General features: G+C 52.6%; 1 protein-coding gene across 1 annotated transcript; it reads right to left on the reverse strand.

Annotated features, from left to right (window-relative positions):
• Positions 1-1532: 1532 nt before the first annotated feature.
• TRAIP (TRAF interacting protein) lies at positions 1533-21917 on the reverse strand. Its single transcript, XM_009330634.1, has 15 exons — positions 21892-21917; positions 21332-21389; positions 19995-20078; positions 15840-15879; positions 13066-13193; positions 9421-9515; positions 8713-8826; positions 7683-7770; positions 5806-5895; positions 5486-5574; positions 4575-4730; positions 4326-4374; positions 3659-3784; positions 3062-3112; positions 1533-1664 (listed from the first exon to the last, which is right to left on the reverse strand). The coding sequence occupies exons 1-15, from the start codon at positions 21915-21917 to the stop codon at positions 1533-1535; spliced, it is 1326 nt and encodes a 441-aa protein (XP_009328909.1).
• Positions 21918-22355: the final 438 nt, after the last annotated feature.

The following is a 22355-nucleotide window of genomic DNA, read 5'->3' on the forward strand; positions in this document are numbered from 1 at the left end:
CAGAATTACCTCTGCTTGATTAAGCCCCCCTCGTTCTCCAGCCCTCTGAACCCTCTTCTCATGCTTCTCCAGACTCTCCACCCCTTCCGTGTCATTCAGCAGTCAGCCCCAAGTGATGCAGGCAAGACACAGCTCATGCTCTACAGTCGTTCGCCTCCTTCGCTGTCCTGAAGATCGGCATCACTTTCACCACAGCTTCACCCCACCACAGCCCTTCCCTGCAGAAGGGGCCCGTCTCCCGAGAGCTGGCACCAAAGGTTTCGGAAGGGTGAGGCACATCCACCACCCCACGCTCAGCACCCGAGCTCAGCCCTCCACCCCGAGCTGCAATAGCGAGGAAAATGCTCAGAAGCCAGTTAACAAGTGTGCACAGCAATAGATTTTATTCCCTAAAGACATGTTTTTAGCCAGTCCAGGTGCTGAGGCTTCCAGCCTGAAGCAGCTGGAAATAGGAACCATCACAGATTTGTACAGGACGGGGCGCCGTAGCGAGGTACCTCACCAAGTCTGTTCCTTGCAGCTTGAACAGCCCTGCTTCAGCCGTGGGGCCAGAGGGGATCTCCTGTCCCACGTCTCCAAGCTGAAGAACCCCAGACAGGTTCAGCCCCATCAGTCTCCCCCTCCCCTGAAGGGAGCCATTCTTCAGCACTTCTTCAGGCCGTTCCAAACCCTCAAACCACTGGACAAACCAGTTACAGAAGAACAAGAAACCCTACAATCTCATTAAAAAAATAGAAATTAATAAGCGAGTTTCACACACCAAGTGCCAAGAACAGGGGTCACATCAGCACACCGATCTCCCTGTTTCCAAGCAGGGCAGGGGGTCACCCCCAACACCCTCCTCCCCAGGTCAGCAATTTCAGCGCCAGGTCTGCAAAAAATGCAGTGGACTTCATGGCCCAAACCAGGGCAAGGCAGACCACCCCCCAGGCTTGCCTGTGGGTCTCCCCAACCCACAAAGGCCTGCGGCAGATGGAAGGTGTTTAATTTGATGATGAATATACAGCCACCCTGCCGCAACGCAGGCCAGCACTGCTCTGCCCTCTGCATGCTTCTTCCTCCAGGAACCTTTCTTGGAACTGCTTACACCAGGCATAGAGCTGGTCCAGGTCCCTGCTCCCGCTCCAGACTGACATCCCAGATACCCTTCCTGCATCTCTAGCTTGCGGCTGCATCCAAGAAGTGCAGTTCTACCTGGTGTCAGAGAGCCCAACAGCAGCAGCAACTGCAGAGCTCTGAGCAGGCCAGAAGACAAAAAAACACCCCTGTTTATCCTGCATGAAAATAAGAGGAAGGAGGGCTAAAATGGGGGGGGTAAATCAGTCCAAGCGTTAGCCAGAGGCTTGGTCTCCTGTCAGCTTGCTGCAAGGCCAGAATTCTCCCCAGGGCAGCTCATCTCACCCACAACGCAGCATCGGTGCTTTGCAAATAGTAGCCCCCCCCACACAGCGGCGGTTGCACGTTGCTTCGTGCCAGGCTCTGGGCGAGTGCCCTCTGCCCTGTCCAGCCGCTCCCCGGGAAGGCAGGGGCTCTCACTGCAGGAAACTGTCCAGTCTGGCTTGGCTGCTGCTGGAGGAAGACGTGGAGGGAGCTGCAGACGCAGGCCTGGAGACATTCTTCTTCTTGCTCCTCACTGCTAACGGACGGATTTCTGCCAGGTTTGTCTGGAGGTAAAACTGTCAAGGAAAGTACAGACCAAGGTCCTGGGGACACAAGTGATCCAATACCTGCAGCAGACTAGCCTGAACCACAGGCCTGGGACCTAGCCATACATCTGCACCCAAAGAAAAACCTCCCCGCAGGACAGGCTGGGCTTTGCTCCCTGCTCACAGCAGCAGAGCTCGGGCATGCTCCTGTCCCATGAGTCAAGGAACGCTTCCCACTTCTGTGCTACCCCCTGGCACAAAACACAGCATTTAAGCGTATCCATCAGAGCTTCAAGACCTGCCCTGCACGTCAGAGCCAGGACACTGCGCAGGGAAACGCACAGCAGCCAGAGCCCCCAGCATCCCAAAGCAGAGCGATCCCCAGAGAAGAGCCCCTAGAGCAGCAAGTCCTCTTTAACTCACATGCCATTCAGACACACACAGAAGTGGCACAAACTCAACCTGCGGCACTGAAAGGCAGGCGTAGGCCGTGCTAGCAGAACTGCAGGGTTACACAAACCAGCACACCTGCAGCACTCAGGCTTGGAGAAATGAGCTGCTCCTCCATCAGCCGTGTGCGAGGGGCAGCACTGGGACGGCTGCCCACCTCCTCCATTCACCTCAGGCTGGCAGCATGGGCACATCTGGCCCCAGAGATCTGGCTCAAGCATCTCCCTGCCATGGGGTACCTCCGCCCCTCCACAGTGAGGCCACAGGAGCAGCAGCCCAAGGCTTCCCAGCAGGTCACGTCTTCCAGCTCATCACTTCTTCTCTGTAGAAAGTCAGGAGGCTGAAGCAAAGCCCAAAAAAACCCCTCAAAACCAGCACCAGGAGCTAGAGCGGTGTCAGAGCTATAGGTACACCACAAACCCCTCCGACAGTACTGCCTGGGGAAGGCAGGTGAGGGGCAGCCTCCGCCGGGGACAGTACACTGCTCCTGCCTGAGGAGCGGGAGTCAGAGCAGCTCCCCACCTGCTGGGTGAGCTCAGCCCAGCTGCTCCTCACCTGCTGCAGGGCTGCCCACCAGGACAGGCACAGCAGAGCAGCAGCGTCCTGCAGGAACAAAGGCTTTGGCTGCACAGGCTGGCAGGCATGCGGCCAGGAAGAGGCTGCGCTACGCTGCTGCTCAGAGATCCCAAGGGCGTAGGCAGTCCCTGTAAATCGCACTCATTTCTAGTTGATCTGCTTCTCTGAATGAGCCACCGCTGATAATGCTCTCAGCAAGTTCAAGTCCTTGATGCCTTTGCTGAGCTGAGAGTCAGACAGAGAGAAATCTGACGTTTCCTTGAGTATCCCAGCCCATTTTTGGTTAACTGGGGGACAGGACTCCCCAAGAGGGCTGAGACCGAAGAGGAGGAACAGAGATGAGGTCCCCACAGCATCACTACTGCCACGTGAGCTCCAGGAAAGGATACAGGCTGTATGAACTTTGTTCTGCCTCCCAAGCCATCGTACCCCATCCTCACCTAGGAGAGAGAAAGAAACAAGGCTGGAGCAGCAGCACAGAGCCTTGGCTACCTCTCCTCGTGTTGGTTATGGGGAAGGGGGAGCCTGGCAGGCCACGGGTTCTGGGGAGGGATTACAAGCACCTGGAAACACTCAGTACTCGTGCTAAGCCCTCACCTTTGGAAAAAGACAGACCCAAGGGTATTAGTGAAGTTTGGGTATCTTGGGCACTTTCTGAGGCAAGCTCAGCCTTCCAAGCAGCAGCAAGGCTTAGGATTTTGTCACTGGGACTGAGGAATGCAAGGAAAACACCCCAAGCTCCAAGGAGGTGGAGGAATGGGACATGGAGGGCCATTTAGTCTGCTGCCAGGAAGGGAACGAGCATCTGTCAACCCTGGAGCTCTGCAAGACTGGGAAGCAGCCAGGTTGTGCTCCAAGATTTATTTTCTACACAGTGTATGTGACAAGGTAAAAGCCTGATTGGCTGCCTCCTGTAGGGTCACTTCAGGACAGAGGTGTGCAGTGCCAGCCCTTGACAAGCTCACCAACTGGACAGTCATACTTACAGTGCCCATGTTCTTGTGGGGACCCAGCAAGCTACCCGAAGATGGCTTCTTGGAGAGAACAGAGTTCCTGATGAATGCTGGCAAAAGTCCTTTAAGAGCATCATCCTCCAGATCATCCGCCCAGTTCTGTCCCACAAAATAATAAGAAAAGCCCTTTAACCAGCATGATCTGCTGAATTGAGTCCACATACAGGGAGCACTAATAATGCGGACAGCTATTTAGGGTAATAGTTACTGCTGTACCACGTGTCAGGCCAAAGAACAGCAGCTTCAAACCTCCCACCAGGGCTCATGTGGAGCAGCACCTGGGAGGCAGGACATTGCACCCAGCAAGCCCTGGGGAACAGCCGCCTTAGCTGGCCCCACAGCCCTTGTGGGTCAGCCCCCCGTTGTGTTTGCCAAGCACATCTGAGGCAGGATAATCAGCAAGAAGCACATGGGTCCCCACCCTCCCTCTCCCGCCCAATTCCAGGAGGCCTGAGGCAGCAATACGGTGTTTCTAGGAGACCGTCAAGCAAAGCGCTTTGAAGCATATACTGTGGTTCTATAGATGGGCCAGTCTACAGTCACAGCATCTCCCACGTGGAGAAAACGGGTCCTTTATCCCAAGCTTATTAAGAGCAGAATCAAAGAGGTGATACAGAAAAACCAAGATTAGTCCTTTTACCTCCACTGTTTCCTTCAGAACTTTCTTCGCCAGATTTACCACAGGAGGCCTGTAAGAAGCCCAAGGAGCAAATCAGCAGAGATTTATTGTTCAAGTGGAGCTGGCAAGGACAGACAAGGCCAAGCAAATGATGACGAAACTTGCAGCACGATATCAGGCAGCTGGGGAGCTATCTGATCTCACACAGCAACTTCCAAAGAAGCAAGACTTTGATCTCCCTTAGAAGCAGAAAGAGGAGGGAAAACTCACGGCTTTTTATCCAGCTTCTGCCTTTTTGCAGGGCTGAAGAGAGGTCTGCAGGGCTGATGTTCAGGGGTGTCCACATCAAAAGTAGCATCTAGATTGATCTCATCGCTGTGGGCCGGGCGGTGGAGCTTCGGTTGCCGCAGTTCCACAGGAGCGGGGCTGCAAGGCCACGCAAAGCCGTCAGCCATCAGGAGGCCACCGCCCGCCACCCAGCAGACGAGAGGAAGACAGAGCTGCAAGCTACGCTATTGAGTTGCAAGACAGCGGCAGGGCCAGGATCAGAGCCCCACTCTGCTTACAAGTAACAGAAAGGACAATCCAAACCCCAGAGTTTATAGTCAATGCCCCGCAAAAACCTCAAATGGCCTGTGCTATAACAGCAGCACCCTGAGCCCAGGGAAACACGCTGGCACACTGTTGCTCTGTGTACACAACTCAGCTTGCTGTACTGGGGTAATAGCACAGCCTCCTCAACAGGAAGGGCTTGATAAAAATGCGAAAAAAATGCCACTTTTCAGGCTATGTTCCTCTGCCTGGCAAAGATCTCTGGTCCCCACATGCCAGGGCACGCTCACTGGAAGGCCAACTCTGAGGCAACCAGAAGAGCAGCTTTAGGGATATCTCCCCGGCAGGACATAGTGGCAAAGAGTTTGTCAAAACCTAGACCTTTCTTCCATCTCATCCTGTCCCAAACCCTGCAGAACACACACTTTTTCCAGGTAAATCAAACACCATCTTGTCAGCAACAAGAAAAAAACCCCCCACAATAGGACACAAGGAGCAAGACGACCACGCTACTGCGACGCCTGCCAGACTAGCACATCTCTGCCTCCCCAGCTAGTTAAAATGTCAACTCTTACTTTGCACCTGCCATCTCCATCCTTGGCCTGTATCTGAGGATGCACTTCACTAACCTTTCAAAGACTAGTCGACTGAGTGTCTCTCTGGTTACAGACGGCACTTTCAGAGTATCCTGAAGGATGTCTATCTTCTTCTTCAAACTCTAGAGGGAGGAGGAAAAGCAGACAACAAAATAAGGAAAGATTTAGTAGCAGACACTTTGCCCCTTTTCCATAAATCAGCATCAGGCGGAGCTCAGAGGCGGGGCACATAAGAGAGGTAAGGTGGGCTGGGTAACCTAGTCACTGAGCAAAAAGCAGCATAACTCCTGGCTTTGCAGTTGCAGGCCATGGCCAGCTGCCAGTTACTGCAGACTGAGGAATACTATTCTCACCAAGATCTCCTTGTCTGCATTCTTCAGATCCTTCTGGGTGCTTTTTAACTCCTCCTTTGTCTTCTCCAACTCTGAAACCGTTTTCTGCAGCTGCAGAACAAACATCCCCAAAGCAGAGTGGTGGTTATAACACACAGGTAAGGCAGAGCGTGGATCCCCCGTGAGAACAGTATGCTCTGCGGCACGTGCTACTTTCCCCTGTTTCAGGGCTAGATTTTCCTGTGGCAGTCTGACCAATCTCTCCTGTATCAGAGCAATCCAATGCCTGCCCGTTTCCTCAAGCTGCCTGCAGAGGGATCTCCAGGGCTGCTTGCCCAACACAAACCTTCCTATAGCATTTCCCAAGCATTTATGGGTGCCTGATGGTGACAGCTTTTCCCTGCTCTAACACTTGGTGGCTGCATTCTGAATTCCTGCAGGACTTTGGACACACTAGAGCACAGGAATTCCAAACCACAGGCTGGAGGATGGTCGTGCATCAGCAGTACTGGCACACGGACAAGCCTGATTCAACAGGGAAGCATGCCAGGAGCAGGGGTCGAGAAGTGGACTGATACCACATCAGAGACTTTTGTGGGTTCAGGAGTCTGGGCCAGCCCGCAAAGTGTTGGTACCGTCAGCTCTCTGTCAGCCAAGCCCTGAGCGCACTGACTCGCTTCCTCCTGACCCAAGCTGGTGACTGCAGCTTGGCACTGACTCAGCTAGAAGCAGGCCGATTCCAGCAGCAGCACCTTGTGTAGGGGGTTAACTCACTTGGGGACCAGCACAGCAATCCGAGAATCATAGAATCATTTAGGTTAGAAAAGACCTCTAAGATCATCGAGTCCAACCATCAACCCAACACCACCATGCCCACTAAACCATGTCCCTAAGCGCCGCATCTACCCGTCTTTTAAATACTTCCAGGGATGGCGACTCAACCACTTCCCTGGGCAGCCTGTACCAATGTTTAACCACTCTTCCAGTAAAGAAAGTTTTCCTCATGTCCAACCTCCTTCTCCATTTGAGGGGACCACAACATCTATGGCCAGGTAACAAAAATAGGCCAAGTCCACCCACAGTCTCTGACTTTGTGAGCTTGGACACGGACGTGCCCCAGGGAACACCTGTGTCTTGGAGAGCAAGGCTACACACACACACACTTTTCATAGGGACTTGCTACCAAAACCAACAGAAAGCAATTCCCGACCTGAGCCAACAGAGCCCAGCCAGGCCTGGAGCAGGGGGAGGACAGCAATAGAGGCATGTCAGCAGCTCCAAGCTCTGCGCCAGGTCAGGACCAGCCCAGGCAGACTGTGCAGAGCCACCTGCATGTTCTCACCACACCTCGGGGACCTCTCCTACCTGGGCCCAGCATCACGCGGGAGCCCTGGCCCAGTTCAGTCGGCTGGAGGCACAAGACTGGGTGTGACTGTGGCTGTGCTAAGCCCTGCTCAACCAGTGCTGGCTCCAAACCCCTTCCCACCTTTCCTAGGGGCCCGATTCTGCAGCAGGAGTGGCCGGGCAGCTGAGCTAGCTTATGCTCGGCAGTGTGGCAGGATGAAGGCAGTGCTGCTTCCAGAGCCCAGTGGAAGCAGCAGGGCACCTGTGTGCTGCTGCCTTCCAGTCCAGGCTCCCTGCCAAACTCTGGCTGGCTCTGCACATGCTGCCCCACCGGCATCTCCAGAGACTGCACTCCTGACAACAGCCCATGAGCTACTCACCCACCACAGCATCACACTCTGACCCAGAAACCCCAGCCTGACACTTCCACACCACCCGTACCACTCAAGTAGTGCTCGGTGCAGAAGGGGATCACTGCAGAGGGCTAGGGCCACAGTTATTGACAGGGATCTGCAGACCAGATATCACCCCGGCAACTCACACTCTCCCTTTACCTTGCTATTGACAGAAAACAGCTCCTTCTTCAGCTTCTCTGCCATCTCACTAGAGGTCTTCCGAGCCTCCTTCAAGTTTTCATATTCCCTGCAAGGAGACCAGGAGAGTCATGCTGTTTACAATAGGATTTAGCTAGAACTTCTCAGAGGCAACCCAAGACCCTTAATTTGAAGCTCTGCAGCTGCAGAGCCGCCAGAGAAAATGCAGGAGACACAAAGCCCTTCAGGGAACAGAGCGGAATGTACTAACACTGACCAACAGTGCGTCAAACATACCGCTACACCATGCGGGAGAAAAAACGCTGCACAGGATACCATGTCTGAGAACAGGGCATGAACAGAATTCACCAGCAAAATGGAAACCGGATCCAGAGACATTTCAGTTGCCAGCAGAAAAGACAGACAACAAGAGCAGCCTCCATGCTGGCAGCAAATAGGGGACTTCGCTTTAAGTGACTTTTCAGAGACTTCACACTACTGGCCATGCACATTCATTCCCAATTACACTACAGGGACACTTGCCTCATTACAGCTTTGTATCAAAGCTGCAATTATTCAGCTGCTATCAGAAAGCACCCAAAGAAGCCGTGGTTTTGCCCAGCAGGACCAGATGGATTTCCAGGTAAGGGAGGGCAGCACTGCAGATTCGCCTTGGCAGAGCGCGCTCGAGGCCACAGCTGCACAGCGCAATGCAGCAGAGGGTACAACCCGGAGCCCCTCATCCGCTCATTGCCCCCCCGGGCGTGAGAGGGGAACAGAGAGAATAATAATCATCACCTCGTAGGTGCACTGACAACTCTGGAGACAGTTCCCATGGTGACACGCATGTCACTACAGTGACAACAGGAACAGTTCAGCGTGACAGGCTCCAATCTAGGTCCCCAGGATCTGTCAGTCAAAACCCAGTGGAGGCCCAAACAGGCGGCGAGAGCCCCGCAGAGCCTGTGTGCCTGCCAGTACTCAGCAGAGAGTTCTCTCTGGGCACACCCAGGACAGCACGAGCCGGCTGTGCCGAGGCCACAGCACCTACTTTTTCAGCGAGACACAGTAGATTGCAAGCTGTTCCACCGCTGACTGCCCGACTCCCATCTCCCTGATCATCTCCTCCACTTCGGGGCGCTGGCTCTGAAGCAACAGCTCAATCCTGCACAATGAAAAAAAAGTACCCTCAGCTCATGAGTCACAAACAGAGCTGGGAAAGAGGCTGGAGCCCTGCTTCCCCCCAAAGGAAGCTCCTGCTGCAGGCACCCTGGATGTCGTGGCAGGGAAGAGACAACTGCCCCACCACAAGCAGGGCTTTTTGCTAGGGAAGAATAGTGCTACGTGAACAGACTAGAGAGGGGGCAGCTGTACACACCTACTGCACACGGGGCCGATGGCCCAGCAATTGGGCCTTGTAGCCCTGTGGCTGACTGTTCCTAGGCTGGGATTCTGCCCCAGCATCCTCTGATAACAAGAATGGTATGCAGCCACGCTCGAAGCATTAGAGATGAGGCCAGTCTGTACACAGCACCATGCCTTGCTGCTGTTTAGGGAGAGCAGCTGTCTGGAAACATAGCAGGGGCAAGAGCACAGACAGGCCTGCTAATGCAGCAGTTCCCAGCCTTATGGGGTAAGACCACCCAGCATGTGGAGGCGGACGTTGCAGCAGGCACCGCAGGACCCCTCTCTCCCTCTCTGAGAAGGGGAGAGGCATGCAGCCCAGCCTGCAAGGCACAGGGAGAGCCCGGGATCTCACCGCTCCATGGTTCTCAGCTTGTTTCGCAGACGGCGGGCCTCCTCCTTTGAACTTCTGTTATCCTCCTGCTGCTGCTCCAGGAATTTCATCTGCTTCTGCAGAGAAGCAAGCGCACACAGACCATCAGGAAGGCTTCAGGGATTGTTAGAGAAACATCCTAGCTTATGCGCACTGCGGGCAGCTGGGAGCATACATTGGCTCTTAATGCTATCACCACCTCAGCAGCCCAGGATTACGGAGAGTTTAGCTCCCTCCCTGCTGCACCCCTAGCTCTGCTCCTTGCAAGCGCAGCAGGGTCTCAGTGCTAATCGCAAGACAAGTCTGGCACTGAAACTGCGTCTTAGCCTCCTTTCTGCTGGGAGCGTTTGTGGGGTTGCGCAGTACCCTGTCCACAGCGACAATCTGTTTTTCAAAAGCAAGGGAGTCCACGGCAAGCAAACCTTGCTATTACTTTTTCCTCCATGCACAGCTGATCCCTTTGCTTTAGCCTCCCAATTCTCCCTGCCATTAGCTGCTTAAAACGTAACTAGGAATGCTGAGTGGGTCCCTTCTGGGAGACCTCAGCCAAACCAGACACCCACCCGGGCACTTCTCTCACCTGCATGGAGAGGCTGCAAGCCTATTGCAGCCATCACCCTTCCAGTCTCTCCAGTAGTAGGCAGCAGTTACAGAGAACCTCAGCTGAGCTGAAAAAGCACAGATCTGCAGTGTGGCAGAGGGCAGGGGAAAGCCAGCCTGAATTAGCACCGTTCCAATGTGTCTGTGCTGTCTAGGTTTGTGTGTGCCTGGGCACCTCGCACAGCAGCTTCAAAAGGCTCTGGGCCTGGTTTCAGCAGTGCTGACTCCAGGGAGAGGCCTGGCCAAAGACCATCGCCTCATAAAGCTCCCTTCCACGCAGAAGTTAAAGGATTTCATCCGCTTCCTCCCACAGAAACCAAACAGCTGTAAAACTGCTGGGACTCTGTAGAGGGACAGCGTTGCAGGCTCACGTGTTGCTCTTGCTTAAGCAGAGCCCAGCTTTTGCTCTTCCTAACCAGGGCTCTCTACACTTCAGATTCCCAAAGCAGTGTTTTGTGCCAGGTTGGAGCAGAGTCCCTAGACTCAGACAGCCTGAAACGGCAGCAAACTGTCATGCAAAGGGTCCGCACGTACTGGCCGTGATATGCAAAGGTTCAGCGGTGGCTGACAGTGCTAGCAGAAGACAGGAATGGCTCGCAGCCTGTGGGCTTGACCTGCATCACAGCTAGTTAAGCCTGTACTTTCACTGCAGAAGTTTAGTGCTTTAATCTTTAATGATGCAGTATAAGACAGTGCTTGGAATTCAGCTGGGAAACCCTGTACACCACAGAAAAGATACCTCTGGGTCCCTAATCCCTCTGCCCTGCCCAGCTTTCATTAAAAGGACTTAAACATACACAGAGGGTTTTGCAACAGGCAAGATAACCAGAAAGCCTCCTCCTGAGGTGCCAGGCAGGAAAGCCAAGCACAGAGATGTTGAGTTGAGCAGCAAGCACCAGCTTCCACTGTCACAATTGTTTCTGCAGGATTAGGGAGCATCAGAAGTATCCTGCCCCTGGTACAGCCAGGATCCCAGGAGCACCTCTGGCATGGCACAGACCCAGGCTGCTTTTACACCCAAGCAGATTGGATATAATCCCATGGTCAGGCAAAAAAAAGTTGTGCTGGCTCACAGCAAGGCCTGTCTGGCATTAATTCCTTACTATTTCTCTCCTTCCACCCTGTGACACCGCCACATTGCTAGTGTCAGGCAGACCTCCCGGACTGGTTCCTCCCAGAAGAGCCCAGCTGCAGGCGGCATTCAGCAAGACGACCCTGCAACCCATCTACAAGCTCTCCCTGGGCCGCTTGGCCTTGCAGGTCAAGGAATGTGATGCCGTTTAGGCTACTGGGTCAGACCCATAGTCCAAGGGGCAGAGATCTTGGGAAGTGCAGTTGACCCCTACCCTGCCTTTCAGCCTGCAGCTAACAACCTCACCTGCCTGAACCCCATCTTCTGGGTCCTGCACTTTGGCCACAACAACCACATGCAGCGCTACAGGCTTCGCGAAGAGTGGCTGGAAAGCTGCCTGGTGGAAAAGGACGTGGGGGTGTTGGTCGACAGCCGGCTGAACATGAGCCGGCAGTGTGCCCAGGCGGCCAAGAAGGCCAATGGCATCCTGGCCTGTATCAGAAATAGTCTGGCCAGCAGGAGTAGTGAAGTGATCGTGCCCCTGTACTCGGCACTGGTGAGGCTGCACCTCGAATACTGTGTTCAGTTTTGGGCCCCTCACTACAACAAGGACGTCGAGGTGCTGGAGTGTGTCCAGAGAAGGGCAACGAAGCTGGTGAAGGGTCTGGAGAACAAGTCTTATGAGGAGCAGCTGAGGGAACTGGGGTTGTTTAGCCTGGAGAAAAGGAGGCTCAGGGGAGACCTTATCGCTCTCCACAACTACCTGAAAGGAGGGTGTAGCGAGGTGGGTGTTGGTCTCTTCTCCCAAGTAACTGGCAATAGGACGAGGGGAAACGGCCTCAAGCTGCGCCAGGGGAGGTTTAGATTGGATGTAAGGAAAAATGTCTTTACTGAAAGAGTGGTTAAACATTGGAACAGGCTGCCCAGGGAAGTGGTTGAGTCACCATCCCTGGAAGTATTTAAAAGACGGGTAGATGAGGCACTGAGGGACATGGTTTAGTGGGCTTGGTGGTGTTGGGTTGATGGTTGGACTCGATGACCTTAGAGGTCTTTTCCAACCTTAATGATTCTATGATTCTTGCGACCGGCACGTCATCTTCACACAGTGGAGACTGCCCAGCCCAGCCCACCACCAAGGCAAAGTCGCTCTACTCACTACAAGACATCCCAACAAAGCAGCTCCTGCTCCTACCCTCTTCTACTTGCTGTTTACGCACAGTACATGACTACACACTGAGTCACTGCACGCTGAAACACAACAGGAATATTTGATCCCTGGACTTCACACATTACTAACCTAACTGAAGGAAAGCCCTGGCAACAGAAGAGAGACAGGAGAGTTAGCTGGATCAAATCCCACTCAGCTGAAGCTTGCAACTCCCCCTCCATATATTTCAGTTTGATTTTTCCTCCAGTCAAACTAAGAAACTAATTTTCCTTGAATCCCACCTGGCCTAAACCCATTTCAGAAGAACATTCTACCGCAGGGAGCCAGTGTTTCGGCAATGGGGCGCTGGGGCCAGTTCTCACTCTCAGTTCATGCTGCTACCTTTATGATCAGCACTGTCGCTTCATTAGTAAGGCTCAGCCAGCATCCCCCAGGCTGGGCTGTCATCTCTCCCCGACGCCAGCCACCTCTGCCTTGAGCTTGCGGCCACTTGTACACAAGCCACAGGCCTGGCTTTTATGCCTCTGAATCACCCCCAGGTGGAGCGCACTCAGGACCTCCAGACCAGCGACACCACTTGTTTTCGATTAATAAACCCAACATGAAAACCCGGCTACACTGCCCTTCTGTCATTCAGAGATCAAGGAGACTGGAGTCTCAAGGCACCAGATCCAAAGTCCCACTAGCACAATCTCTTTATTAGCAGGGCCTGCAGTGATCTTCAACAAAACTAACACCGACTGTGCCATGGTTAGTGCTGAAGTCCTGCCGTGGATAGGAAAGGTACCTTGAGAGAGGAGCACAGCATCTCTGTCTCTCCCAGGACCTTCTGGAGCGACTCTATTGTGGCATTGCGCACATCCAGAGTGTCCCTCAGCCCATCCACAACGGCCTGGCATTCACGCTTTTCTTTCTCTGGAAAAGAAAAAAGAAAAAGGTCATGGCCCGATAACCCAGACTTCAGCTGCCCCACAGCAGCAGGAGCACAACTAACAGACACTGCTTGCAGTCTCAAACTCCAGGCTGCTAGGAGTTGGCCGTTCCTGTAGAGAGCCATTTCTCTAAGTGCTGTCTGCACCAGGGTCTGTACTGAGCAATTGCTTCTCCCAGTGCCAGCAGGCTTCCAGATTTTCTTTACTGAAGATAACAAGCTCCCTTTAATAGCTTCCCAGTGCCAGCCCTGCTAGCATTAAGCTGATGCACCTTAACTCTTGCATGCTCTCACAGCCAGGCTTCCACAGGGAAAACTGTTCTTGAGTTACACCGAGCTGCCACAGAGCTGGAGAGCCGAGCCCCCAGCCCGTCATCTCCACACGGAGCCTTACGTGCAGGGAAGCCCTTCGGGTGCCATCGGGCGGCTGCGTACAGTGATCCCCCACGCTGCTGCAACTACCCTCACCATGGCACCTACGTCAAAGGGCAAAAGCAATAAAGCAGAGCTCTGCTGGGCACTGGGGACTTTGCAGGACATGTGGCAGCTTAAGTAGAGTCCCCAGAGCCCCCACTTTTTGCGGGTCACAACCTTTGAGTCCTGCTGTCCAGGACCACGCAGGCAATCCAGGAACAAAGCACATGCCTCTGACCACCAGAGAGAAGGTGGTGGAAAACAACACCAGATTTCAATTCGTTTCATCAAGACAAGGGAAGAACGGCTCACAAAGCAAGACCCATCATCAGGAGCTGACAGACCTAAGCAGGGAACAGCCAGCATCACTGGAAAGCTCAAAGCAGTTGGGCAATGAGGGAAAGCAGCAACCCCTCCATCTAACCCTGCTGAGAGCAGGGTAAAAAGTCTTCAGCTCAGCATCTTCTGTCTTTGCTAAAATCATCTGCGGCTCCAGCTTGACAACAGTGGAGAGCAAATCAGTGCCTTTCCAAAAAGCTGTTTCTCCTTGCAAGCAAACCAGTTCCAAACTGTGCCACCACCGTCCCATGGAAGCATGACCTACAGCACAGCTTCACTGCTCGATCAGACAGTAAGAGAGCCACGTGGGACTGGGGAAGAAGAGAGGAACATATCCCAGCAAAAGCACACAGGTGGCTAGGGAAACACAGATTTCTTTCTTAGCAAAGCATTTTTTCCTCCATTCATCTGAATAACCCTTCCTCACCAGAGGCAGCACAGCCTTGAGACGCTCCCCTGCATTTGCAGGGACTCCACATCCACCAAAAGAGTTAGGGCTTCCCCCTCCTCCGTTCCCAGCTGCCCAGAGGCAGATGGCAGGAGTCAAACCTCCCCGTGCTGCGGGAATGAGTTTTCAGTTCATTCAGGGTACCTCCCACAGCGCCTGCTGGGTCTGCTCGGAGCTCCGCACCTCCTAGAACCATTTGCAAGCTGATCAGAGACTGGCAATTACACAGCTCCTCTACAGCACACAGCACATCTTTAAGTGAAGAATTTATACGCAAGAACCACCAGAGAGCAGAGTGCCCACAGCAAAGGAGGCAGGAGGTGGGCAGGAGCTTCTCATTTCCAATAAAAAAAGAGAATGGGACAGGGAATGTCAAATCCAACCTTTACTCACCAGAAGTCGAGAAGATGAGCAGGCCTTTGAGCAGTTTTTCTTGGATAACATCCTAGCAAGAATCCCAGCCACCTTCCCCAGAAGATCTGGCTCTCTACCAAGTCACTAAACTCAACCAAGCTGGCAAGAGAACAGGCCTCAGAATAGAGACATGCAGACCGTCCAATTCTGCTCTCAGGCTAAGGACTGAATCCTCAATCTACTGGCTATTCAGGTCTGTCTCGTGCACGCAGGGAAGGCAGAGGAAAGACAACTCGGGGCGTGGGTGAGCCCCCAGCATTCTTTAAAGATTTTTTTTGCCCCTTCTGCTAGTGTGTCTTTGGATTTCTGTCACTCAGACTGACATTTTCCTTTCGCTGCTCATGACTCATGTTCTGATGACAGGCTGCCTACAGACGATGCTTAAAACCCATCGACAAGTCTCCAGGGCTTTTGCTTTTCCTGCCTCCCTCAAACATCCTCTAAAATTAAAGATGGGAAAATGGAAGCACACACACTGAACTCCGTCTGCTCTTCGCGCGACACATGTGGCACTGCAACAGCCAAACAAATCCAAAGCCTTCCCACTGCTGCTTGGGGACCACTTTTACCCCCTCATCTGTTAGAAGGAACAAGCCTTTGCCATATGCAGCTGTGAGTTTCCCAGTGAGCAAATGAAGGGTTTTGCTTGCAGCAAGCCTGCTCCAGATATAGTTGTGCTGCACTTTTGTAACTTGTGATCAGGAAGAGGGGCAAAAAAATTGCATATGTGTCTCTAAACTTGCAGAGAGCTCCCCAGTTACAGCGGAGCTGGGCCAGGCTGTGGACTCGGGCTCTCATACAGCCTTTGTACAGCTTTAGGTGGTCTCGCCTCAGAAAAAGCTCTGAAGAAGCTGCTCCAGCAAAACAGTTTGCAGCCTGCACCATGCCCTCAGCTTCAGAGAGGGGTGGGCTCTGTACAGGGGTTCCTCAGGCCTGGGCAAGCCACCTAGCACAGGCAGAGCCCAGGACTTGCTGATCGTGGGCTGCCGATCCCCCGCCAGCAGCCAGAACTCACCTTTCATGGAGAGCTGAGCCTTCACCTTGTCCAGTTCATTCTGAAACACAAAACACAGAAAACCCAATTAGGAAACACCCTGCAGAGGAGCTTTCGCCAGATCTTAAAAGGACCTGAGAGGTTTCTCAGCAGGACATTGGCACTGGCCAGATGCTAAGAAGAGAGCACACTAACAGCAAGCACCAAGTTACAAGCAAGTACTATCACAGGGAACACAAAGAGCACCTCCAACTGGCATTCTTCAGGGGGAAAAGAGAAGATCCCAGTTTCGTCTTAGCCTTGTCAACCTTGTGTTTCTCACACTGTCAGTCATCCTGTTTTAGCTGAATAATTTTGGAAGGCTCTCAGGGAAACACAGGAAATCAGACAGGAACAATTTTTATAACGTTTTACCTAAACAAGGCAATAAGGCAGGGATGTTGCCAGACTAACTGGATTGAGAGTTGCTTTAAACTGAAGTGAACTTTAATTGGGTGCAGGTGGGAGACAGGAGGGCATGTCCAAATGTCTGGAAAGGTAACCAAGCATACAATCGAAAGGCACCAGCTAACATTCTGACGGACGCTGAAGTCACTGCAGTTTCGGGATGCTGATATGAGCTAACAGCTCAGTCGAATGGCCGTAAACAGATCACCGATAAACCAATCCATACCAAACTGAGGGCACGTAACGTCTCCCGGATGCCACAAGGGTCTGGGGAAGGTCAAATGTTTCTAGCACCTTCACTAAGGATCAGAAAGAGGAAGCAAATGCCCCATAGTTTGAATTATAGATAATGAAGTGATATGGCTTATGAACACTGGCAAATAGCCAAAGGAAGTGCAGAGGTTACAAAGAAGGGCAATACATAAATATATATGTGTGTGTATATATAAAAAAATAGAGAGAGAAATATATACAGGAAAGAGTCAACAGAAGATGACTTAAAAAGCTGTGTTAGAGAACTGCAGAGGAAAGCACATAAGTCAGGCAGGAACTGCAGTGGAATAAAACCACAATAAAATGCCAACACAGTACTGAAGCAGAGCACACAAATCTGTGCAACCCGGAACGCTACATGCAAATCTGAGCTGAGAATAGCAGCACCAGTGACCACAGATCTGACGGGACCAGAGCGAAGCTCTCCTAGTGACAATAAAGGCAGGAAAGAGAATATGGGATGTAAAGCTCAGTAAGCAGAAGGGACTAAACGCAAAGCCTAGCAGAACTGACTTGGATTTGCCCCCGGGGGGACAACAGCTGGAGGGCTGACACGGAATTAACTCTGCTGCAGGAACTATTCTGGAGTAGCTTCCTCAGAGTCCTATTCAGGAATGATTAGTGAGCTCACAAGATGTGCTAATTAGCATGACAGCAAAGAAATCCTGGACTATACTGCAGGCAGCTATGTAACATTACCTCATTCATCAACTTAATCTGAAATCCCTCATCCTCCACCACTGCTCCTAGAGGCTGCTCCCAGTTTTCACTCCTCTGATAGAAGCTCTCCTCTCTCTGCCAGCCTGAGTTGCAGGACCACATTTTCCCAAGATCAAATGAGTATATCCTGACCACAGACAGACAGCTGTCCTCCCCAGGTTTCTACCCTCCCCAGCGGGTTTACAGGCAGGAATCCTCCTCCTCCTCCTGCCTCCTTTTCACCAAGCTGAACAAGCCAAAGTCTCCGAGTCTCCTTTGGAAGAAGGGCTCTTGGCTCCCCAAATCACTAGCAACTGGAAGTGTCAGGCTCCAGACGGCCTCACCAAGGCATTACACCCCAAAACTCACACTTTTCCTGCTCTGGGAACAGACACATGGAGACTGGCCTGATCGCTGAGGACCATCTTTAAAAGCAATACAGGATAAACCCAGGCTCAGCACCCAGAAACACTTGGACATGTCACAGCGTTCAGCCTGTGGTCTGCAGCTACTCCGGGGAACCAAGTTCCCGCCAGTGTTTCAGCTGGAACCGATGCCCAGTGGTAGGAAGCAAAGCAGCCCCGGCACTCCTTTGACCGTAAACATTTCCGAGCAGAAGCAAGAGCGAGGAGTAGCACCAAAGACAGTTATTATCCAAAAGATAATTTGGATAATTCTGCAACAACAGGAAGAGGTTTCTGATTATGAAGGAGCTCCTCTGACCACTTACAACTGGGTGCGTAAGACTGGCTCTCAGAAGAGCACACCAAGCTTGCCTCCCCAAGATGACAAGCAGACCACAGCTACACACTCTGCTTTCTAGCACATTGAAGCTCATTCCCTTGCCCCAGTCCAACCTCTTCATGGCAGGAGGCCAAACGCTCGTTTCAGGACATCTGCGGGCTGCACAGCTCCAGCTCCAGTCGATTATGGAGCCGAATACCACTCCGTGCCCAGGCTCTTGGAGGGACAGGCAGCAGTTGGCAACAAATCCTGGATCTGGGGGCTTTTTCAGGTGAAATCACTTCTGGCTGAGGAAGTCACCAATCCTTTTTGCAGACAGAACTCCAGTCTAAATGGACATTAAATCCCACCCACGATGGTCGCCCAGGTTCTTAAGGTGCTCCGTGTCCTCCAGAAACAAGGCAGCGCACAACATGGAACTGGTGACAAACCAGCATCAGCCCAGCAGCAACCTGAATCAGTGCACGGGGCAGTGTATATATATATATGTATGGGTATATAAATACCCATACAAACTAAAGCTAATCTACACAGAAAATATTTGTTCCTTTCCCATTAGATAGCGACCTCAGCATTCTCATTAGGAAAGCTGCACACACAGGGCTCGATGTTGCTCTGACGGCCACGCAACAAACTTTGTAGGAGCATGACAAGTTACCATCAACCTTGCTGCGCAGGAGCGGCTCCACAGTCCTGCCCTTGAGCAAGGGAGAAGTTCTTCAGCACAGCCTGCCTGGAGGGGAAGGCTGGGGGAACCCATCTTAGACCCTGGGGCAGAGGTGAGAGGGAAGAGAAAGCTTTTCTAGGGCAACTTTCTCCAGTCAACCCATTTCTGAGTCACTCATCTATTTACACTTGCGAGAACACATCTGAATATGTACTTAAGACAATGTTTATCCGCTCCGAGCCATTGCTTTGCTTCTAGGGCACACAGCTTCAAGTGCCCAGAGATGCTTTTGCATTTCCTCAGCACACGTACTTTGGCCTTCAGTTTCTTTATTAGCAGTCTTCGAGAATGACATTATAGTCTGGCTGGCTTTATTTTAAAAACATACGATATACATATAGCATTGTCATGGCAACTGCTAATTATGGTAATTGCTGCACATGCTGATTCTAAACACAAGAGGGTACAAGCATCCCATTATACCAAGGTCAACCGATTTTTTTTTTTTTTTTGGAAGAGAGAACTCCAAGACATAAGGAGCCATGCTTCATCCACACGAAACAAAGGAGGAGAACACAGAACAGCCGCTCTGCCTTCTTCCCTTCTCACCCCCAGCTCTCCGCACCTAAGGGTGGCACTTGGAGAACATCACCCAGCACCCCAGTTCCAGCCAGGTTTCCCCCCCCACGAGGACCCAGTCCCAGCACTGTCCGCCACTGCCGGTGCAGTTTCAGGCAGTCCCCTTCCTAATTTATCTTGGGGAACCAAGATTTTATCACCACCCTGCCCCGCAGTCCGTGCAAACAAACCTACCTGCAGAGAGGTGAGGAGGTGGCACTTCCTCTAACAGCCCCTTCTTTCCAGAGGGGCTGGCAGGGCTCGCACGCAGCCGAGCCACAGGTGCCGGCAGCAGTTCATTGCATTTGGGATTTTCCTTCTCCTGCCTTTTGGAAAAGCTCTGTAGCCCCATGCCCGAGGCTTTGAGACCCAAGGGAAAAGCAGCAGTTGGATGTTTATTTGATGCTGCTTCAGTAGGTTTGCAGGTAAGGCGAGAACCAGAAGGAAGAGCAGTGAAGTATAGGAGGCTTCTTGAGACACCACATGAGATTTGGTCAGGGGGAACTCTAAACCACCACATGGAGCCTTCCTTACAACAGAGCTGAGACGGGCGAGGACCAAGAGGGAGAACAGAGACAGGCAGGAGACACTGATGTGCCTCAGGTCTGAAACACGAGCACAGCAAGCACCAGCTCAGGAAGTGGCTGTTGGCAGAGGACCAGCAGCCCAGGCCACACTTTCAAGATGCTGAAGCATCACACAACGGAAGAACCACGCAGCCAAATTACCTGCAGGGTCTCTGCATCCGGTGCTGTCTGCTCCTCCAGGGCAACATCAAAAAACAGCTTATTGATGATGTGTCTTTTGCTGACCTAAACACAGGCGACAGAAGAGGTTGATGGGCACAGGTACGGAAACACAACGGATATGAAAGACAGATGGAGGGGGAGAAGGTACCATCTTGTCACAAGGCCACGGAAGGCAAGTCAGATCACGTGCTCGACACCATTAGCGACGATACTCTGCTTTGGCTCGTCAGCACAGCATCAGACCCCCTCAACTCAGTTTTGGGAGCGTGACTCCAGCCAAGCTCCCGAGCCGCAGCAGAAAGATTCAGGCATTTCTGAATCAAGCGCAGTCTGTTCTCTGGCAGCTAAGGCCCAGGCAGCTGACGCTGAGCTAACATGGTGCCAAATCCTAAGACAGAAGTACGTGCTGCTTTCTGCAGGCAGAAGGTGCTGTAATTGAATTTGATAGCTCTCCACACCTCCCCCATGCAGTTACAGCTTTGTGTTTTAAGTATTATATACAGTCATGACACCAGCTAATTGCATAGTTACTGCTACATAAGATGTTATTTCGCGATAACTCCATGGTAACCCGGAGATGTAAGAGGCAGTGAAGAACAGAGGGAATCAACAAGTCAGGGAAGGAATAAGGGCCAAGACCTTGAGAGGAAGAAAGAAGCACGAACACAGGACAAGCCCGAGCTGCAGCTGGCTAAAAGCCTACATCCGAATGTGAGGCAACATCTCCTGCAGCCACTACACGCCAAGACCTACTGGCGGCATCAAGGCTGGTGACACAAGGGACTTCAAAGAAGTTCAGGTCCTGATTAAGCCACTGGATCCCCAAGCCTCGGCTTCCCATCTCAGAAGCAGAGCACATCCTTCCTTCCCTCCCTAGCCTTTGTTTTACTCAACGAAGGGCCGAGTGCTGCAAAGCAAGGACTCAATTTTAACGACCATGTGCAGCAGAATGGACTGCTTGCCTGACGGCGAGCAGCAGGGTACTCTAGAAATGCAACTCTGATGTCCTGATCAACCCCTTCCAGCCCTTTCTATCGTTATGCCAATACTTACTCGGCCTAAATAAGAGCCATCAAAACCCAGAGACCCTTCCTAGAGAAGCTACAATACGGACAGCAGCAGGGCACCCTCGGACCACCCCTTCTGATCAGAAGGGTGGCTGAGGGGAGTTCGCCCTCTAAGCCTTTGGGGAGAGAAAGCTCTCTCCGCTTCACACCATGAACCTTTTCCTTACGTCACCACAGGCCCAGACCACGGCTCCTCGGTGCCGTTTAGCAGAGCATCGTGCCACAGAAATACAGAGGTGATGGTTTTACCTGGATTCTGCACTGCGGGCAAGTCCGGCTCGGTGCTGTGTCAAACCACTGGATGAGACTGAGAAAGGAAAAGGAAACATACGGTAAATCCTTAAAATCCAGGAGCGCTGCTCCCAGGGGCCACCCCCCAACTGACCAGGAGACAGAAGGATGCGACTCCTTTTTACAAACTAAAAACAGAAACGCAAACATTTAGTCCAGATGTGCAGCTAATGGGAACGCCGTGTTCCAGCAGGCCCACTCTGCCTTCGCCTCCGAGACAATTCCCAGCTGAATTTAGCGTGCAAGCTTATCTTTACCAGGGCAGAGTTTTTACAGAGCTCAGATCTCCCTGGGAGAGAGTCTTTGAACAACCGTAGCTTCGCAGGAGCGAACGGATCCACACGCAGAGTGGCACAAGAGCTGCTATATCAGGATACGACAGCTGAGAGATCCCCAGTTTGGGCAGCTCCGAAGGGTGCCACTGACACCGAACACGCCTCTGCGGAGCGAGGGAGACTGGGCCGGTCTCTGCTCCAAGATGATGCATGCAAACCTGTCGGGCTCCCCAGGAGAGCTACGTTTTGCAGTTTTGCAACCGAGCCATCACGTCACACTCGGAAGGGTTTATTTTTGGAGCAGGGTAACAATCCGGAGCTGGCAGGTTACCTTTGGAAGCTCTCCCTCCTCCGTTTGTTGGAGGAGGGCGGGCCCGGGCTGTGCCGCTGGTTAAGAAGCGACCGTCGCACCTGCGAGCAACGGTCCCTCTCCAGGTTAGTTAGCCAGGAAAGTAAACGCCCGCTCCCGCCCCCCCCACACAGTTTATTTCCTCCACACAGAATTTATTTCCTCAGAAGAACCGTTTCCTTCCAAGACAAACACTCGCAAAAGGGTTCCAGCAAAAGCATGAAATCGCCCGGGAGGCTTCGCTCATCATCTAACGCCGCTCCTTCCAGACAAACACCCTGTGCAGGAGCACTCCGCTGGCACCGGCCCCCCTGGAGAAGGGAGGCCGCGGGCAGAGGAGCGACAGCGCAGCCGAGGC

The sequence above is a fragment of the Pygoscelis adeliae genome, unplaced genomic scaffold (assembly GCF_000699105.1).
Source record: "Pygoscelis adeliae isolate BGI_AS28 unplaced genomic scaffold, ASM69910v1 Scaffold798, whole genome shotgun sequence".
NCBI lineage: Eukaryota > Metazoa > Chordata > Aves > Sphenisciformes > Spheniscidae > Pygoscelis > Pygoscelis adeliae.